Consider the following 20794-nt stretch of genomic DNA (forward strand, 5'->3'; position numbering starts at 1 on the left):
ATTAAAATTAAACAGGGCGGTACTAGAGATTGACACATGTAAGGGTCGGGTGAACAAAGGAGGCCTCTCTGATGAGATGACATTTGGGAAGAGACCTGAGTGAGTGAGGGAGCAGGCCTTGTGAATATCTAAGGGAAGAGTGTTCCAGACAGCGGGATAGCAAATGCACAGATGGTGATGAAGAGTATGCTCGACAGGGCTGAGGACAGCAGGGAGGCCAGGATGAGTGGAACAGAGAGAACACAGTGGATAAAAGAGCAGATCAGAGGTGAGGGCAGGTGGGGGCAGGAATCTTGTAGATTAGCTATCGAGGCTATAAGCCGTGATAAGGACTTTGTTATATTTTATTCTGAGTAAGATGGAAAACTTCTGGATGGTTTAGAGCAGTGACACGATATGTCTTGGGTTTTTAAAGGATTGCTCTGCTGCTTGGAGAGTAGGCTCTAGGAGGACAAGGCTGGAAGCAGGGAGACCACTTAGGTGATGACTTACTGCAGTCAGTAGTCTAGGTGAGCGATGATGCTGGCCGGACCTAGGGTGGGAGAGTGGGGACAGAGAGTAGCAGTAGTATGCTGGATGTTCCTTTTGCTCAATAAATACTCATAGTGCTCATTATATATGCCAGACACTGTTCTAACAACTTTATAAACATCAACTCATTCCTGCTCATAACAACCCTCTGAGGTAAACTTCAAAGGTACAGCCCACGGGATTTGTAGATGGATTGGATGTGGGTAGAAGAGGGAAAAGAAGGAGTCTGGGATAATTCCTTTGTGTGGACCTAAAATTCCTAAGAATGGACTTGCCATCTCCTGAAAAAGGAAAGATGCAGGAGAAGCATGTTTGGGTGGAAGTCCAGAATCAGAAGTTCGGTTTTCATGCGCGTTGAGTTTGAGATGCACAGCAGCTAGCCAACTGGACGTGTTGAGTAGGCAGTTAGATAGAGGAGCCTGAAGTCAGGGAAGAGGTCAGGGCTGGAGATAACTTACAAAAGCGGTCTGAAAGCATTCAGGAAGAAGTGCCCACTGGAGGTCTGGTTGTTGCTGGTAGACCTAACCAGAGGTAGGTAGGAGGAGTCTTTTCCCGTGGGTGTGGTTGTAGAGTGGCATTTTCATTGGATTTGGATCAGATCTGCATTTGAATACTAGCTGTATCGTTTACTAATTAAGTGACCTCAACCATGTGATTTAATCTCATTTAGCTTCACTTTCTTCATCTATAAAACGGGTTAACAGGACACATCCCATAGCATTGTTAAGATAAAATGAAATAACGTATGTTACCTACAGCAGTGCTTGGACTTGGAAAGTGCTTAATAAATATTCATTATCTTCCTTTTCCTCAGATTTGGTTTGCTGCATTCGACCCATACTAACAAAACATGAGCTTCTCTTCCAGGATAAAATAAATCTGAATTGAAAGCCTACTCCCACATATACTTTCGGGGGTGCCTACTTAATGACAAGCTCCAGAAAGGATTTCATTCAAATCTATTTCCTGTCAAACAGTAATGACCTTATAAAAGAAGGGACTTTTGTGAGGCTTATAGAAGGCACAGGGGAAGAAGTTGTGGGTTCTGAGTATTAAAATATTCCACACGCCAAAGCAGAGTGAAGGTATAGGTAGAAGCACCAAGCAGCAAATCCGAAGATCAGTCATAGGTAATTTACATGAAAGCATAAGTAAATCCACCTGCGTCATGGTGATGACCTCTAGGAGAAAATAGTGCCCCTTCCTAGTGATGGGCTGTTTAAATCAAAGGGAATTTTATCTTATTAATTACCTGATGATCCTGCTGGAAATTTGCTAAAGGGACACTCCTGGGGTTAAACTTAATCCCACTTCTATTTTCTACAGTCTTAGCTTGAGAATCAGTACTCACTTAAGGTGCTCAGATTTTAGCTCATACAAATGTTTACATTTATGCACCTACTAGGTGCTGTGTACATTTTTAGGCAAATGATTCCTGTCCTTAGGTCCTTCACATTGTACAAGAGAAAACAGACATGTAAACAAATACACAGAACAGACTATGTGGTAAACAAACAAAATAGAGTATTACTACAGGACTGCAAATAAGGTAGTCATTTTACCCTAGGAGATTATAAAAACAGTATAGTGGTCACCTCTGAACTGGGCTGTTAAGGTTAAGAATTTATCAGGTAAAAATTTTCGGGGAAAGATATTCTAAAAAAGGAGCACACCGTAAGCAAAATCATAGAGTCATGTTCAGGGAAAAAAGAAAAAGGCACAATAGTTTGTTTTTAAGGTGGTGGGAAGAACAAAGTGTGACCACCGGTTTGGAAAGCAATTTTTCCTTAACCCTTCTTCAGCTCCAAACAGGAACATTTGAACTTTCTAACCTTCTTTTAAGGTCTAGATGAGTCCCCTGGTGAACTATATGACCAAGAGAAATTAAAAGCATTAAAAATACTAGAATTTTCTTTCTTTATTGGGATTAGACATGACAATTATTTTCTGAGGGAATCCTGAGTGTGTCCCTAGGACAACATTCGTCTTCCTGTGAAGGACTCCTAAGTGTTTACTTACCCCAGCCCATTCCCATCACTGACCTAAATTAAAATTTGTTAAGTAGAATGTCATTTCCCCCTTAGCCTTCCTGTTTTTTATGAAAAGGTTCTCAGTTTTCTTTTCTAAGTATCTCCGTGTAATCTTTTGAAAATATAAACATTTTCTGGGAAGTCTGCAGTGTTCATGGTATTTTCAACCCTGAGGGAACAGGGAGGCCTGTTCCAAGACAGACACGTTCTTGCAGACAATGCAGTTCCTCAGCTTAGCTGGATAGTAATTCTTTTAGCTTGGCGCTAATTCCATGTCCACTCCCCTTTTTACCCCTGAGACCTTCCAAGGTTCCTCTATGATCACCACACCACATCCACGGATAAAAGAGAGTGCCTAGATTCTCTGCAGCTTGGCCTCAGTGAGGGCTGTCATTCTCTCCAATCAATCTCTATACCAAATTTTCTTAGGCTCTTTAAGATCTGCCCTCTTTTGTATTTAATCTTTAGACTTTCTGTGCCAATGACTTGAACATCAGATCTTCAATCCAGTTAATCTTTGAGGTTATTAGAGCATTAATAGTGGCAGAGACAACAATAGCAACAGACAGCTCACACAGTACTTACCAGATGCTCTTCTCAGCACTTTACATAGATTAATTTATTTCATCCTCACAACGGCCTTTTGGGGTAGCTACCACTTTATCCTCATTTTACAAGTGAGGAAACTAAGGCACACAGAGTCTCGCAGTTTTGCCTGAGGTTACACAATGCTGTAACTGGTAGAGAAGAAACACTGTTCTTTTCAGAGCTTGAGTTTGGAAGACAGTTTTCCCACAAGAGTTTTATTTACCTCTGTATCCTCAATTAAAAGCATACAAAGCAAGTGTTCCACCCATGTTGGAGTTAGTGCAGAGTGCCAGGCCATCAAGTGTACACAGAGGATTGTGTCATTGTGGTTTAAAAAAAAAAAGGAAAAATAAAAGACTAAGTGAATCAAAAGCTCTGACTGTGAATACAGTATATTGGTAATATCTGGGGCCTATTTTATTATATGAGTCCTCATAGGACATTTAAAAATAAAAGTTTAAAAAATCTATTCTCTCTGACTTCTTCGGAAATATTTTTTTATTTAACTATTAGTAGGGATCTGACACTGAATAATGGCCCTCCTCCAGAAACAAAAACGGATTAACATTTGTCCTTTTTTCTTTTTCAGTTAAAAGCCTGTGCTGCCAGAGTTGCTGGTCTTTGATGCTGAGGGATTACGATTGGGACAAAAATTTAAAAGATGATAATAAAACTGTTATTGTGCTCTGATTTTAAAGTTAGTTCAAATGAAACAAAATTAGACATGGCCCCTAAGAGCAGCTTTTCACATATCCCATATAAGCAGGCATTCCCAGGGGCTTCCCTGGTGGTGCAGTGGTTAAGAATCCACCTGCCAATGCAGTGGACATGGGTTTGAGCCCCGGTCTGGGAAGATCCCACATGCCACGGAGCAACTAAGCCCGTGCACCACAACTACTGAGCCTGCGCTCTAGAGCCGGCATGCCACAACTACTGAGCCCGCGTGCAACAACTAATGAAGCCCACATCCCTAGAGCCCGTGCTCCGCAACAACAGAAGCCACCACAATGAGAAGCCCGTACACCGCAATGAAGAGTAGCCCCCACTTGCAGCAACCAGAGAAAGCCCGCAATGAAGACCCAACACAGCCAAAAATAAATAAATAAATTTATTTAAAAAAAAAAAAAAAAAAGCAGGCATTACCTTCCATGAGTAATAAGCATTGTTGGTGGCATCAGACTTTCCTCATTCCAGAGTATGAGTTTTTAGCATCCCTGAAAATCATCTAATATGTGGCTATTTGATTTTGTCTAAAAGAAGAAAAGTAGTATTAAAATGGAAAGAAACTGAAAATGGGAATCAAGTGCTAACCAGCCGTGTGATCTTAGGCAGGACCCTTACTTTCACTCACTCAAGTCATATCACAGGCTTGTGTGGCAACGTGCTTGGGTCCCCACTTGTGTGCACAGTTGTGTGTATCTGTTTAGCACACGTGTTGGTTCACAGGTTCATTTATTCTGGTTTGTTCATCTGTGGTGCTCACCATACCTCACCAGCAGCTTTCTCACCCCTGGTCCCCTAGTTTTGGGGGCCCCTCTTCCCCATGCCCATCCTACTGACTCTGCTTAAAGAAATCTTACCTACCAGGATTCAGCCCAAATTCCATCTTCTGGGGAAGTCTTCTGTAACCACACTAGCTTCCTTTAGCTGCTTTCACACAATTTTCAGTTCAAGGTCAACCAAACACTGCAGCCCAAGATTAACTGCATGTGCTGAAATCCTAATATATTTGTGGCTCCATGTGGCTCAGTCTGCCCAAGGCATTAAGCACAATTTAACTCTCAACCTAGATTTCCTCCCTGACAATCTATGTTGGCTCTTCCACATTTCTTTCAATCTGTTTTCTTGTTCTTATGTAAACCTTTGTTCTGATTTTTTGTTGTTATTGTTTAATCTCTTTTTCTCTAGGTCCAACTTTCTCTCTTATTCTCTCCATTGCCCCTTGTCTGTGGACTCAGTGCCAGGAATGGAACTGACAAAAGCAAAGTATCCTTAGATGGAAGAAGAATGAAGCTGGGAGAGGAACTAAGCAAGCAAAATGTAATGTCTTTTCAGGATGCTGCAGAGGGAAGAGATGTGAACACTTCGACATGAATAAACATTGTCCTCCCACTGTGCTGAGATCATTGGGAGAAGCACCGAATTGGGTAAGAAACAGCCATTCACTTCCTCTAAGAAGTTATACAAAGTCTTAGCCTTGAAATATTCCAAAGCATTTCATTGTTAGGGCCCAACAGTGTGTTTTCAGGTCGAAAAAAATCTAGTTCCACCTGCTCTCTAAAAACAGTGGTAACTGAGGTGTCCTTTAGGGTCCCCGAACCGTGAGATTTTAAATATTTGGTTGTTTAGTCCCAGTGCTGGGACACTGACACTATCAAATGAAAGGTGTTTTTTGGTTTGTTTTTGCAAACAGTGTGTGGGGGTGGGGGGGGTGTAATTCAAAGCAACATTTAAACGGAAAGACATTCTCTCTCAGGAGCAGGAGGAAAAAGTGCGGTCCAGCAAGGGCTGCCCTCCTTATTTGCACATGCAAAGAAACTCGTGACAGGCTCACCACGCCCCACCTGCAGCCTGGCCCCCTAAGGCAGTGAGTAGGTACCCCGGAGATTCCCCGGCTTTGGAAACACACTCACATACTTTCTTCATGGCAGGACATGCCTCTCCTTGGCTAGCTGGGACTTCTTTTTCTTCCTCCTCCTTTTCCAGGTGAGGCAGCCAGCACCTCTCAGGAAGCCCCTCAGAGATGGTAAAAATCCATGCTTCCGAGTGGAAAGAGCTCTTACAGTCTCGTAGTTTAGGTTTGAATTCACTGACTAGCTGTGTGATCTTAGGCAAGTCATGAAACCTCTTTGAACCTCCGTCTCCTCACCTCTAAAATAGCTAGAAAAAGTATCTGCCAGTTGTTTTAAGGGTTCAAAATAATACATGTGCAGTTCTTGGCACCTGGTAGGTACTAAATATCTAGGAGCTATTACTCCATCCAGGTGACGAAGTGAGGGGAGTCTAGCCATTCTCCTCACCCTCACTTCTCCAGATGGGGTCCCCAAACCAGCAGCATTAACTGTGAGCGCGTTAGGAAGGCAGACCTGCTGAGTCACGCTTGGCAGTGTAACCAGATCCCTGGGTTCATTCCTCTGCACGTCAGCCTGTGAGAGGCTGCAGCCTCAGCTGTGCCAGGCCCTGGTGGGGCCCCCGCAGGACTGTATCCCAACTGGAACACAGCCTCCTCTTTAGCCCCCTCCGGACTCCAGCCACGTGAAACACTGGCATGTACCGCAGGCTTCGTCTTTAATCTTCGTGGGTCAGCTCATTTAATCTTCAAACAATCCTCGGAGGGAATGCTGTTCTCTCCATTTTCCAAATGAGAAAACTAACCCTACATGATGAAAAATCGCTTCCCTGTCATCACCCAGCTCATCTGTCACAGAAGCAGGTTGAAACCCAGGGTCATTTGAATCCAGAAGTGTGGCTGACAAAGCCTCTCCTTGACTAGACTCTTGCTGGGCTCCTCTAAGCTCTCTTCCCGACTGGGCCTCAACCTCAGCCTATAAAAACAGCAGACTCTCAGCACGAATGATTTAGGGTCTCTGTGAGAGGCTAGGAGCCTAACTTCCTTGAGCGCCTGAAGTTAGATAACCCAGATAAGTTTCATGTGGAGCCCTCCACCTTCCCGCTTTTTGTACATTTAGCAGGAATTTCCACGTGCAAACCCCACCATTGCCCCTCCCTGCTCTCTCATTCTCCCTTTAAAATGCCCTCTGTACAAATGGAAGTTGAGGTCAGTTCATGCTGGGCCCTCTTTCCTACTGCAATAGCATATTACTGATTAATATTTGTCCTTAACACTTTAGTGTCTGTCTGTGTTTATCTGTGACACCTCTTTACCACTAGGTTATCTATCTAATGCTGATAAGATGGAGAATTCCCTGAAATCATTTCTCCATTCAGCCAACTTGATTAAAAGAACTCTGCTCCCAGAGTACTTGTCCAATAGGTGATCACAGGTTTGGACCCCGGGTCCAAACCTCTGTCTTTCCTCCGTCTTTCTGCTCTGACGCTTACACACATTAGTGAGGTCGATGGAGGGGAGAGGGCTGTAGCCGCAGGGCACCATGGGGGTATAAATATATATAAATATAAATATATTTATATTTATATTTATATATATTTTTATATATATAAATAATATATTTATATATATTATTATACTGATATATAAATATCAGTATAAATACTGATACAGATGTCCCAGAGATGCTCAACCAGTGCTTCGGCCCTGGACTTGCATCCAGTTTCCCTGTGACTGCAAAGAGGTGAGCTGCAGCACAGCCCTGGCATCCCCAAGGCATCCCTGGGGAACTCTAAGTCCCGGGCGGTGACAGACAGGAGCTGTCTCTTAGATGACCACTGGGGACTCTAGCAGGGGAATGCTGGTGGAGAACACTGGAGCCTGTTCTTTCAACATCACCCCCAGTGATGTCCTGAAGGCACCCCACCCAGGCGAATTACCTGGAATCCAGTCTCTTTCTTACAGCCTCTCTGGGATTATTCTGGAATGATCTGACAATATCTGAAATCAGGGCTTGGAGGAGCACAGGCAGCTGTGGATGCCAAGACCCCAAGTCGCTACAGGGAGCATGAGGTGGGGGAGAATGCGAAGGGAGGGCTGGAACCCTGAGGCCCAGGGACTGTCATGGGACCGCTGGGGAGGACTCAGCCCTACGGGAATCTAGCCCCTGATGTCAAGAGATGAGCAGAGGAATGTGTGTTCAATTGCTTTGGGATAGCAAATTACTGTGAGAAAAAACAATCACTAGTATGTTATGAGGACATTTTGTTCCCATTCCCAAGGCAGGCTGATAGGAAGGCAGGCCCAGCCACACAGGGCTGGTGGCAAGATGTAAGTGTGCCACAGATAAAACTGGTCAGGCACGCTCATCACCATGCCAGGCCTGTCCACGCCCAGCGGGCACCCACACCACACGCTGACCCCACTCCAGAGGAGCACGGTGCTGGGCGTCACCACACTAGCTACTGCGTCGGCCCACCAGAAATGCCAACTGTCTGCTGAAGGTGGGGAAAAAGCCGGATAAGGACCAGGTTCAACTTCCTTTATCCTTTGGATTTTTTGCTCATATCTTGTTAAGGCCCTGCCCCTCATCCCCCTGCCTTTCCTCCTCTTTTTTTTCTTTAATTTTAATTTTGTGGGTGGTTCTTTTGGAGCCCTCTACAGCTTTAGGGAACTTTGAACCCGCTCTAGTCTTCCTTTATTCCTTCTTCATCCTGGTGAACTCTGGAGAGCAGAAGGAGCTTTTAGAAACTCAAATCAAAGCATATCGTGCTGCCACCTAAACTCACCGTTTTGTCACATTTAGAACCAACACCAAACTCCTCACCAAGGCCCCTGAGGCCTAATATGATCCACCACCTCCTACTCTCTCTGCTCTGTACCCAGACATACTGGGCTGCCCCACAGGGCCTCTGCATCTGCTGCTCCTTCTTCTGAAGCACCCTTGCCCATTCTCGTCGTGCAGGTCTGGCTCAAATGCCTCTTCTGGCACAAGTCCTCCCTCCTGAGCCCCCAGCTCCGCACCCCCAGCAGTGCCTATCACATCACCCACCACAGCACTCACCACAGCACCCTCGTCACTCATCAGTCACCCAGCACAGCACCCACATCACTCATGAGTCACCCAGCACAGCATCCTCATCAATCACCCAGCACAGCACCCTCGTCACTCATCAATCATCCACCACAGCACCCTCGTCACTCATCAATCACCCAGCACAGCACCCTTGTCACTCATCAATCACCCAGCACAGCACCCACGTCACTCATCACCCATCCCAACACCAATGTCATTCATCAGTCACCCAGCATAGTACCCACGTCACTCATCACCCAGCACAGCACCCAGCACAGCACCCACGTCACTCATCAGTCACCCACCACAGCCCCCTCGTCACTCAGCAGTCACCCAGCACAGCCCCCTTGTCACCCAGCAGTCGCCCAGCACAGCACCCTCGTCACTCATCAATCACCCAGCACAGCACCCTCATCACTCATCAGTTACCCAGCACAGCACCCATGTCACTCATCAGTCACCCAGCACAGCACCCACGTCACTCATCAGTCACCCAGCACAGCCCCCTCGTCACTCATCAGTCACCCAGCACAGCACCCTCGTCACTCATCAGTCAGCCACCACAGCCCCCTCGTCACTCATCAGTCACCCAGCACAGCACCCTCGTCACTCATCAGTCAGCCACCACAGCACCCTCGTCACTCATCAGTCACCCTCCACAGTCCCCTTGTCACTCATCAGTCACCCACCACAGCACCCACGTTACTCATCAGTCACCCACCACAGTCCCCTCATCACTCATCAGTCACCCAGCACAGCACCCTCGTCACTCATCAGTCACCCACCACAGTCCCCTCATCACTCATCAGTCACCCAGCACAGCACCCTTGTCAGTCATCAGTCACCCACCACAGCACCCTCGTCACTCACCAATCACCCAGCACAGCACCCAAGTCACTCACCACGGTCTCAGACACTCACCACCATCCCCCACTTGAGATGTGGGCTCCTTTATAATGGCAACTTGACCTGTTTTTTTGCACATTCCCCAAGGCCGAGACCAGTGCCTGGCCCAGAATTTGGGTGCAGTTGACAGTGGGGAGTGGAATTATTTCACCGAATGGGAGACCCTGGATGAGGGGCTGCTGGAGGCCACATCTCTATGACTCGCATCCTTCAGGCAGTGTCCACTCTGCCGCCCCAGGGCCTCCCCACTTTGCAGCACAGTATCTGAGGGAGACGTGGGGTTGCTCCACTGCATGGCTTCTATTTTCATCCCTGCCGCTGCACTACTTAACAAGCAAGGTTGACAAAGCTGAGGGCCACGTGATACAGCAGGCCACCAGCCGAGCACTTCCTTTTTCAAACCTCCTCCTTCCTAAGGCTTGAAACAAGTCAGGATGCTAGAACCCTGCCCGAGTTTGCAAAAAGTTGTTTGCCCGTGTAGTTGGTGTGACAGCAATTCACTGGGGGGGTCTGAATTTAATGGGCGCTCTCTCCATTAAAGCAGTCCCCTCAAGGGGGTCAAGTCTGCAGTGCAGCAGACGCTGGGACGACGGTCCCTGCCCATCTGGTCTGACCTGAAATGGGCAGCTGACGGCCACATCATCCCAGATCATGACATTAGCAGTCCAGGTCCTAACAGCCAGTGGCTTATCTCTGACTGCCACCTGGGCTCATGGGACACCCATTCCTTGAAGAGCTCAGACCTCAAGTGAGTATGTCCACCTTTCTCTGCAGGGAGAGTACTGCCCTCTGAACTGTAATTGCATGTTGCCCACCACCTACCCTCCCCGCAAACATTCTGACTATAGAGCAGAGGGAGGAGTGGGCCTCACACACCAGAAAGCCGTCGTCCTTTGCTGACCTTTACATGAGCAGCTGTGAGGTGGCTGATTCGGGACCGACCGGGGTCACCGTGTCTGTGTCCCCCATGCATTTGGGTGGGCCGATGCACTGGGCAGGATCTTGTGTAAACTCAAGTATGAGGAGGCACCTGACATACTGAGACAGGGGAGCTAAGGTGTGAGCCTTCATTCTCCATTCTCTTTGTATGACATAGAACATTTGTGATGTCTCTGAGGTATATTTTCTTGTTCTTTCATGTTTCCAAAGTCCCTTTCCAAAATAACACCTCAGTGTTCTGTGTTTTGGACATTCAAAGGAAGAAAATCAGATGGCAGTGGCTTCATGGCTGGGGTTTCATTCCTTTTTCCCAGGAGCACTCCCGCCCTGGGTCTGTTGGCTGCAGCCATCAGCTGGGAGCGGGGGTACGGAGGCACAGAGCAGCGAGCGAGCACGGGCACCCCCCCCCCCCAGCAGGACTCCTAACGTTCGTGCAGAGTCCCACAGCCCTTATGCGCCACAGCCAGAGAGAAGGGGGCCTGGCTGCCCAGCCGGGTGCCTGGACTGAAGACCAGCTCTCCACCCTCTATCCTGAAACCCACTCAGCTCTCAGCTAATCCCCTCCCTCCTTGTCTGAAACAGGCAACTCCAGGCTTCTTACAGAAGTGTCTTCTGTGGGCACCCACCGAGGCTGAGTTCACAATAAGGATGGAAGGACAGAGCTGCCGGGCAGGGTGCAAGAATCACACATACCAGGTCTTTCAAAGCACATCATTTAAAGTTTTGGGCACCACAGGCCTGACAGGGATGATCTGGCTCTTGCAGTCCCACAGGTCTAACTGCAGCGCTTCAGCTCCATCTTGGCCACTGCCGCCCTGTGCACCTCATCAGGGCCGTCGGCAAAGCGCAGGGCTCGAGCCCTGGTGAAGAACTGAGCCAGCGGGTAGTCGCTGCTCGGCCCTGCTGCTCCGAAGGCCTGGCAGACACAGAGCGGGAGGGGAGGGAGCCCTGGGTGAGCCCTTGTCTCTGAGAGCCCCAGGAACAAGTGCCTGCTCCTAAGATCTCAGAACGGCTCATAACAGCCTCCTTCCCAAGCTTGTCCCCTGACACCTGTGTGATAACAAGGTTCTGGAAGACTTCAGGTGGGGCCGCACTTGCCATCCCAGGGATGCCAGACTCCCAGGTCTGCTCTGCTAGGTGACTTCTGCCATTGGGAAATCCCTCTGTTGGGGCCAGGGATTGAGATTTGGGAAGGAGGCATCCCTGCATGGTTAGGAGGCTGGGCCTGCTCAAAGAAGGACCTAGGTTCCCCAAATCTGAGCTCAGCTCCTTTCAAGCTGAGTGACCCTGGACAAGTCACTTCACTTTCCTCTGCTTCTGTTTCCACATATTCAAAATGAAGGTAGGAATAGAACCCCTCATAGGGTTGTTCTGAGGAGGAAAAGGAAAGTCACATGTGGTGAGTGTGCGACAAAGGGCGGCTATTAGTTTACAGAAGGTTGGGCAGCTGAAGGAGAGGGAGTTTTGCATCTGTTGTAAATGATTCAGACGAATCAGTGATCCATCATCTGTGCTCACCTGAATAGCACGATCAGTCACTCGGTAGGCCATGGGCGGGGCCCCCATTTTAATCATGGCAATATCCAAAGCTGCAGCCTGCAAGGAAGACGAGGTGTGGTTAGGAGGGCAGACCCGAGGGCTGAACACTTGGAAGGACGATCAGTTTCACAGGGAGGAGTAGAAACAATAGCTCAGAACAGAGAGCTGAGGTCCCGCTGGACCACAGGCCTTGCCTGGTGCGTGGTCCCTGCCCAGCACTGACGGGGGTGGAGGGGGCAGCGGGGTGACTAGGAAGGGCCTCGGGATGTTGTGCGGTGTGAGTGGCTGTCTGGTCAAGGAAAGACTCAGGGCGTCTTCCCAGGTGACGGGCAGCATCGCCAGCACACACACAGGGCAGGGTAGTGAGTGGCTTGTGCCTCATTCAGGGTCACGGCCAGCTCTGTTTTCAAAGGGTAAGTGGAACAAGGCCAGCCAGGACTCTGGGGAATTGAGCAGCAACGATCTGCCCTCGGTCTGGGATTTTAATCGAAGCCCCCGAGAGCCCTCATACCCGGCACTAGATTGCCAAGAAACAGGGAACTTGAGCCTGGGTCAACCCACTGCTACCGAGGCCTCTCGGCTAAGGGGTGGAGGCCCCATGGAGAGATGGAGAAGGCAGGGGTCAGCATGGCATTGTACCTGGCTGTTAGAGGCCCTCAAAAAGAGCCATTTAAAGAATAATATCACACTTGAAAATAAAGCTTCTCCTCTGGCTAACTCCATGGCTTACTCTTAGTTTGCTGGATGCCCGGAAGTCCGGGTGGGGCCGTAGCTCAGGCTGGGGCCCTGGGGCCCTGTCAGGTCCACTGTCTTGAACCCAGAAGGTCACTGGGTCAGTAAGACAGAAAGTTCAGTCCTCTTTTATTGTACGTTTTCCATTTTTGAAAAGCTGCCCAAGTAGTCCCAAGGAGAGTTGAAGGAAACTTATTGATGTCAAGGAGCCAAGTGCTTTCTCCATGGTTTGCTGAGTGGGGAGGGAAGAGTCAGCATCTAGAGATTCCCGGGCCTGCGTCCCTCACTGCGACCTCAGGACCTCTGTGAGGCCCCTCGGCCCTCTACCTTACTTCCCGCCACGTCCATGACATGGGCAGCTTTCAGCACCAGCAGCTGGGCCTGCTCGATCTCCACTCGGGACTGGGCAATGTCTGCCAGGACCGTGCCCTGCTCTACCAGGGGCTTCCCGAAGGCCATGCGGGACTTCGCCTGTGGACACAGGAGACAGGATGGGAGGCACGGGGCTGTGCCCTGCAGAAGAGGTGGGTGGAAGCACACAGGAGTGGGCTGGAGGGGAAGGGGGGCAGAAGCGGGACTGTGCAGTTCAGGTGCCACTTTGCCAGCTCTCCAGCCACTGGAAACTCCCAGGGAGAAAAGCCAGAAGCAGACAACGTTCGTGGGCACCGTGGAGCTAGTCAACGTGGTGGCTGCACAAATTACCTCCAGGAACCCCTTTACTCGATCCATTCCGCTCCTTCTGGGCAGGCTCGGCTGCCAGGCAGGGACAGTGCTTGATCTGAGCTGCCTCTGGCCCAGGGCTACTCTGGGAACTAGGCAGTGACTGTGGGCACCTCACACAGGCAGGGGAGGGCGCCCTCTGCTGACAGCAGGGCCTGCTTCATGTCCTGGGGTGTCCTCAGGAGCAAAGTCTGGGTGCCAGACCCCCCCTCAGGCAACTGTTATTGCAGTGGGGATTCTACAGTCTTTGAAAGTTACAAGCAATCAGAAAAACTTATAAGGTACCTATCCCCCACCCCCCCTTTTTTTTAACTAAAAACAGTTAATGACACAAATAATATTACTCATGGCAGAAAATGTATCCATTTTCAGACACACAAAAAAAAGAAAAAACATAAACACCTGGTATTCCATCATCTAGTCACACTTAATATTTGGTGGATACCTTTTTGTATGCATAAACATACATATGCAGTTTTTACAAAAATATGGAGTCATACTCTTTATAATGCTTTGTAGCCTGCCTTTTTTTTTTTTTCATTAAGAGTATCTCTCTATATATCAAGAAATAGATTTCTACAGCATCATTTTGGAATTTCACTGCACGCCCATAACCAGGATTATCTGACCAGGCCCCAGCTGTTAGCCTTATAGGTTGTTTCCAACGTATTATAGTCATGGCTGTGGTGAACCTCCTAGTATTAAATCTAATTACTCTCTTGAGACCAAGTCCTATGAGTGGAATGGCCACGTCAATACTATGGTACCTTCTAAGACTTCTGACACGTACAGTCAAACTGCTCTGCAGGATGGGACTGGAGACTATACCTGAGCTCTTAAGAAAGGAGCATTTTCTTTAAAAAAAAAAACAAAACAAAACCCAAAACCCAAAAAACTAGTCAGTCTCAACTAAAAAGCTTGAATCTCAGGTTTGCTCAGTAATCTGTGCACACCGGACCATCTCTGTTCTTTGGACAGTGTTTTGTGAGATATTTTGGAGGCTTGGGTTTGCTTCATCTTTGTGAAATTGATATCACCAATCTGAAGTAACTGGTAACTGCCAGCAACAGCTTTCTTTTGTGTGGGCTTGCAACCCTTGAGGGGGTCAAAGAAGAATAAAGTTTTGGATGTGCTTGGGGAGGAGGATGGCGCAAGGCTGAACGCTAGAACCCTAGGTTCTCCCTGGTATCTGATTTTTAAAGATGACCTGGTAGCAGGAATGGTCATCAGTAGACCATGACCCTGTGGACCTTGGAACCTTGCCCACTGCTGCTACAGAGCCTGGCCTTTTCCTTCTGGTCACCTCGACAGAGTGAGGCCCATTCTGCTCTGAATTTGAAACTTTAGCAAAGTAGCAGATGCAAAGCAAAGACAGGGACACAGCTTCTTGTAAAGAATATCACCTTGCTTCACCTGCTAAGTCTGCTCTCAGAAAACAGTTAGGATTTGAAGTTTGATAGGAAAACAGATGGGTCGTTCTGGTACAGAGACAGTCGCAAAGGGAAGTACTCACTCGGGCCTTCGTGAGCGCCAGCGCTCTCTCGGAGTACCCGATCAGCCACATGCAGTGATGGATCCTGCCAGGACCCAGTCGGCCCTGGGCGATCTCGAAGCCCCTGCCAGGGCCCAGGACCATGTTCTCCTTGGGCACGCACACCTGCTCAAACAGGACTTCGCCGTGGCCACCTGAAAGACCCAAAGGGTACCCCCGAGCCATCTGCCTAACTTGTTTTCCTCAGATGTGTTTATCTCATCTGCTGGCAATGAGTTTATCTCATCTCCTGCCCTTTTGTAGCCTTCTAACTGGAACGTGGTTGAACATGTTGAACAGGGAGGGAAGGAAGGAGTCTATTAAAGATGGGAAATAAATCACTGATTTATAATATCAAATGAATAGTCTGGCATTCCTTTTATAAAACATGACTCTAACTGAAGCTGAATCTCCTTAGCGGTATGTGACTCTAACAATGTAGTGATCCCACAGAAACACCCAAGGCAGAACGTGAACATCATCAGCAGAGGGAAAGAGCCCCTGTGAGAGGACTTCCAGGCCTGGAGGTCGGCTGTCCACCCTGGGGTCTAGAAGAGAAGGTCTGGAGGGCACTTCCTGCCTCCTGCTCTGTCCTCTGTGGCCTCCTTACCTCACAGAGTCTGGCTTATCTTCTAAGGATGGAAGAGAAAAAAAATAAAGGGATAAATGCCTGTCTGAAATTTGCCTGCATGGTTGATACTCATGGATGGAATTGAAATGCAGGAGCACATGGCCTTCCAAATGTCATCATACCCTTACAGGTGTTACTTCCTGCAGTGGAAGTGCTGCCCAAAGCCTTCTCCTCAGGCCCAGACCCAGACCCACACAGAGAGGCGAGCTGCTCCTGGGGGGCCAACCTGGTGCGTCCTCCAGCCCATATACCGTCAGGGGCCGGATGATTTTTATCCCCGGGGTATCCATGGGAACCGAGAGCATGGACTGCTGCTGGTGGCGTGGGGCATGTGGGTCTGTTTTTCCCATAAACACGCAGAGTTGGCAGCGAGGATCCAGGATGCCTGCCAGGAAAAGAGAGAGACCCCATCATCTGGCGCGAGGGCCATCCGATTTCCTTACACACGCAGTCCTGGCCCAGGGAAGCTGAAGCCAGTGAAGAGAGAGGGCCCTTTAAGACTTCACATGATCAGATGAGGACGTGCAGGCCCTTGACCAGCAGTAAAAGCAATTGGTTTCTGTCCCAGTGAGGAAGGAATCCAACATCCTAAGAGCGGTTTTTTTTTTTAAAGCACCAAGTCAAGTTGAAAATATAGTTTGGAGACAAGAAGCTGAAAACTGCTACTTTATTACTGGCAGCCTGTTCTGCTTTGTTCCCACAGGCAGTGGAAACATGATGGCTTTGGACACAGGCTTCAGAATCAGGCCAGCCTTCCCTACTTGCTAGTGGGGGGCAAGTACCTTAGGCAAGTGACTCAAGTCACTTCTCCGTCCTAGTTTCCTTCTCTGTAACATGGGGATAATAACACGGACCTTCCGGGGAGGGGTGCGGACTCAGCACGTATGGAGAGCCCTGCAGAGTTAACGCCTGGTGAACAACAGGATTATGACCAGCCCTTCTGCTGAGGCACACCTGACCTCACAGCACGGAGAAGCCACCAAGGAAGTGACCTCCTGCCTTTCCAAAGGGAGATGCCCACAGCAGAACCAAGAGAGGGGAGTGAAGCAGAGGTTCCTGGAACTGTCACGTGGGGTCACCTGGTAACCCACGTAGAACCTCTGGTTCCCCCAGGGTTTGCTGCCTTTTCTGAGAACAGACACAGAATCTCCTTTGCATCAAATGGAAATGAAGCTAGTCCCTCCCACAGTTTCTCAGACAACAGCCAGGCAGAGAAGACATGCTTATCAATGCAGACCCACATAAGTGTGATTGAAAAATGAATTTCAGGCCAAATACCTGAGATCCACCACTTGTGACCATTTATGACATAGAAGCCATCCTCCTCTTGGATGGAAGACGCAATGTTGGTGGCATCTGAGGAGGCAACCTGAACGACAGCACATTCTGATTACAGCTGGTCCTGCAGTCCCTGATGGCAGAGTGCAGATGGGCTCGGGCGAGGGTCTGGCCTGATGAGAAGGGGTACCTGTGGGTGACCCAAGCAAGGTACCTGGGGCTCGGTCATAGCAAAACAGGAGCGGGCCTTTCCCTCCAGCAACGGAATCAGCCAGCGGGCCTTCTGCTCCTCGGTGCCGTATCGCACCAGAAGCTCCACGTTCCCTGTGTCTGGAGCAGAACAGTTAAAGATCTGGAAAGGAGAAAAAGCAGAAGGGTGCCCCACATCCATATTCAAAACTTCAAACACCCCAGAAGCATGGACCCGGGCTCCTTCCAAGTCACAGGCCCTCTGACACCCTCGTGAAAGTCCTTCCTCTCCCCAAGGAAATGCAAAGACCCACGACATTCTGAATATAGCAGCTCAGAGCCCCTGAAGCTCAACCACGGAGCTCCTTGGGGGAGAGAAAGGAGACTGGAGCTGGTGGGCTGGGGCCCATGGAAGCCAGCCAGGCCGTGCTCACCTGGGCCCTAACTTCCCGGGTAGATGCCCACCCCAAGCTGCTTTCTTGCTGTGGCTCCAGCCACCTGCTCACAGTGTCCTCCCCCATAAGAAGTCTGAGTTTGCATCAGTGCTCCTGGGTCCAGTACAGCTGCAGGGAACCCCATCGGCCCAGGAGGGTGGCTGAACTCGTGTGGAAGACGAGGATTTCCTCCCACACTGAGAAGGACATTAAAGAAGGTACCTCAGGAGCATACAGAGATGTGCCCATGACCTCACACAAATGTGCGTACTCTACGTTGGTCAGCCCTGCTCCGTATTTTTTCTCGGGATCAGTCTCCACCGGTAGAAAAACGTTCCAAAGTCCTTCGGCCTTGGCTTTCTCCTATCACAGGAAAAAGAAGTCAGGGATCCACAGACGGTGATTTCATTTTATTTTGTCCCGCGGAAAATAATGAGGCCAGTCCAAACCATCGGGCTGGATACAAACCCTGCAGATCTGTGGGAGGAGAATATGAGGGTGCCTGGAGACAGCCCAGTCCTAACAGTGACCGTGGCAATCAGTTCACTTCCCTGGTACCCGCATCCCAGGCGCCCTACGTACACCACCTCCATCACTGTTAGCATCACTACTGTCGCCACGACGCAGCTTAGAACTCACTCCATGAGCACAAGAGAGTGAAGGGTCCTTTAGTGAGCCTGCGGGGAACCAGCCTAGGACAGTTGGCGGCAGCCTCAGCTGCTTTGATGAGGTGCCTAAGGACATCCCCTGATCCAGCTTCCTTTATGAGGCACAACTTTGTTCCTGGGAAAGTAACTCTGGGTTTCTGAACGTAGCTCCCAACATGGAAACTAGGAAGTCTAGCTTGGGGGTCGGGAGCCCAGGCCCTGAGTCACACTGCTTGGTTCAGACCCTGCCCCACCACAGCTGCTGGGAGACCTTGGGCAAGATACTGGAGAGCTCCACGTGGCAGTTTCCTCACCCGTGAAACGGGATGTCACCGCCCTCGCTATCAGTCACGGCTACTGAGTGAGCAGTAGGAGTGGATGGTGACTAACTGATGGGAAAAAGGAACCGCATGGGAAGGTTATCAGGAGCTCAGATTAGAGGAGGCTCAGAAATGGACAGTAGCCCAGGCAGCACAGCTTAGGACAGACACTCTGCACTCCTGCTGTGCAATGAGTGAGGCCAGCTGTTTTCTCTCTTGAAAACACCGTTTACTCTTTCAGTTGCAGGAAGGGCCAGCCGGCTGGCCTAGCTGGCTCAACATGCCCACTTCCTGGCCGGCGGGGTTGGGTTGGCACCTGGACTGACAGCTCTGCCAGACTGTGTCCAAAGGTGGGGAGGGAGGCCCCCAAATGAAACTGGGGTGCTGCTACCCAAAGAAAGGGGAAGAGTCTCTAGGCAGCCAACCAGTGCCCACAACACCCACCTCACTAGGTGGCTGGGGAGATGAAATGAGGTAACACACATAATATAAAGTGCTGGACTCAGAAGCTGGGGGCTGTACTGAATATTAGTGATGATGGATAGTCTTCGCACTGGGAGGTGACCAGCTGGCTGACTTTTCCATTACATTGGGCCTGGGCTCTAGGACATGTACTTCTAGAATCAGCACATACACTCATTGCTGTGTTAAGCTAATTAGCTCAGAGTGCAGCAACCAAGGAGAAAAGAAGGACAGATTAACTGGAACAAATGAATCAGGAAGGGAAGGGAAAAGTAGGAAGGGAAGCAAGGGAGTTCTGAGAGGAGGAAGAATAAGGGAATAAATATAATCATCTCCTTGTGGGAGGGGAAAAACCCACAGATTTGGGCCCAGAAGATCTGGATTGAGTCCAGGTGCTATTATTTCTAGCTGTGTCCCTGGACAAATTCAATTCCTTATCTTTAAATTGAGGTGCTTAATGCTTACCTCACAGGATTTGTGAGGTGCTGTGTAAAAGTCAAATACTTCTCATTTATGGGTAGTAATGACACTTTGGATAAAAGCCACGAGACATAATTTCACCACACTCCCCCAAAATCTTAGTTGTCCTTATGATTCCCATTTAGGTACGACCACAAGTAGAATGTACCCTAATCTAGGTTTTTCCTATGCATTCATTTTAGAGACTAGAGATATTTGCGACATGAGCGTCTGCTTTTCCGATGCTTCTGTGCACTCCATAGGTACATCATACAGGCGAGGATTAAGTGTGCAGGCCAGTAGGTGGGGGATAGGGCATTTCACGCAGTAACAATGGGAGCACAGATCGGTAAGCACCTTTCTGATGAAAATTTGGCAATATTTATTGAAACTCAAAATGGCCTCATTCTTAGACCAGTATTTTTACTTCAAATAAATGATGCTGTAGAAACAGTAAATGGACACAAAGCATGTAAGAGCATTCAATGTACCTTCCTTGCACAGGATCCAAACCACTTTCTTTTTTTTTTTTTTTTTAAGATTTTTTTGATGTGGACCATTCTTAAAGTCTTTATTGAATTTGTTACAATATTGCTTCTGGTGTTTTCTTTATGTTTTGGTTTTTGGTCAGGAGGCATGTTGGATCCTAGCTCCCTGACCAGGGATCGAACTCACACCCCCTGCATTGGAAGGCAAAGTCTTAACCACTGGACCGCCAGGGAAGTCCCCCAACACCTTCTTATTCTGGGGTGCTCTCTCACTGTATAAATTTCGGTGGCATCAAGGCACGAGCATGGGACCTACACCCGACTGGCTGAAAATTCCCACCTCAATCCTGGAGTCCTGAGGAAGCATCCAGCAGAGACCTCCCGGTTGCTGCCCTAGTGACAGCCTTGGCCACGCTCCCTGCAGCCAGCCTTCCCTTGGCTTCTACTGTCTCCTTCAGGTGGCTCTTCAGCCTCCCTGTCCATGTTAGCAGCTAGCTGCTAACTCTGCTGCTTAAGTGACCCAGAGTGACCTAGACTGAGATCCCCACAGTGTCCTTCAGCCAGGGGCAGGGTAGACAAATTATGGTGCACCTGCAGTGTGGTCCTCTCGGGGGTCCATCTCCAGGAGCTGATGTGGGAAGGTGATACATCATCAAATAACATAAGCAAGTCGGAGATTCAAATGTATAAAACAATTTCATTACAATAGGAATAATAATAATATA

General features: G+C 48.9%; 2 protein-coding genes across 2 annotated transcripts in view; one reads left to right on the forward strand and one right to left on the reverse strand.

Annotated features, from left to right (window-relative positions):
- The window catches only part of LOC137204070 (uncharacterized), a 70473-nt gene extending 59094 nt beyond the window's left edge, over positions 1-11379 (forward strand). Inside the window, exons 5-6 of the mRNA XM_067701396.1 lie at positions 5205-5296; positions 11222-11379. The gene's annotated coding sequence lies outside the window, so the exon portion shown is untranslated. The remainder of the gene's footprint in view (positions 1-5204; positions 5297-11221) is intronic.
- Positions 11339-20794, reverse strand: part of ACAD10 (acyl-CoA dehydrogenase family member 10) — a 49076-nt gene continuing 39620 nt past the window's right edge. Inside the window, 8 exon segments of the mRNA XM_067700823.1 lie at positions 11339-11555; positions 12158-12235; positions 13238-13381; positions 15144-15316; positions 16019-16177; positions 17071-17161; positions 17285-17422; positions 17916-18056. Of these exon segments, the coding sequence (XP_067556924.1) occupies positions 11415-11555; positions 12158-12235; positions 13238-13381; positions 15144-15316; positions 16019-16177; positions 17071-17161; positions 17285-17422; positions 17916-18056 (1065 nt within the window). The 3' untranslated portion in view covers positions 11339-11414.

This window comes from Pseudorca crassidens, chromosome 12, assembly GCF_039906515.1.
Source record: "Pseudorca crassidens isolate mPseCra1 chromosome 12, mPseCra1.hap1, whole genome shotgun sequence".
In the NCBI taxonomy this organism is placed as follows: Eukaryota; Metazoa; Chordata; class Mammalia; order Artiodactyla; family Delphinidae; genus Pseudorca; species Pseudorca crassidens.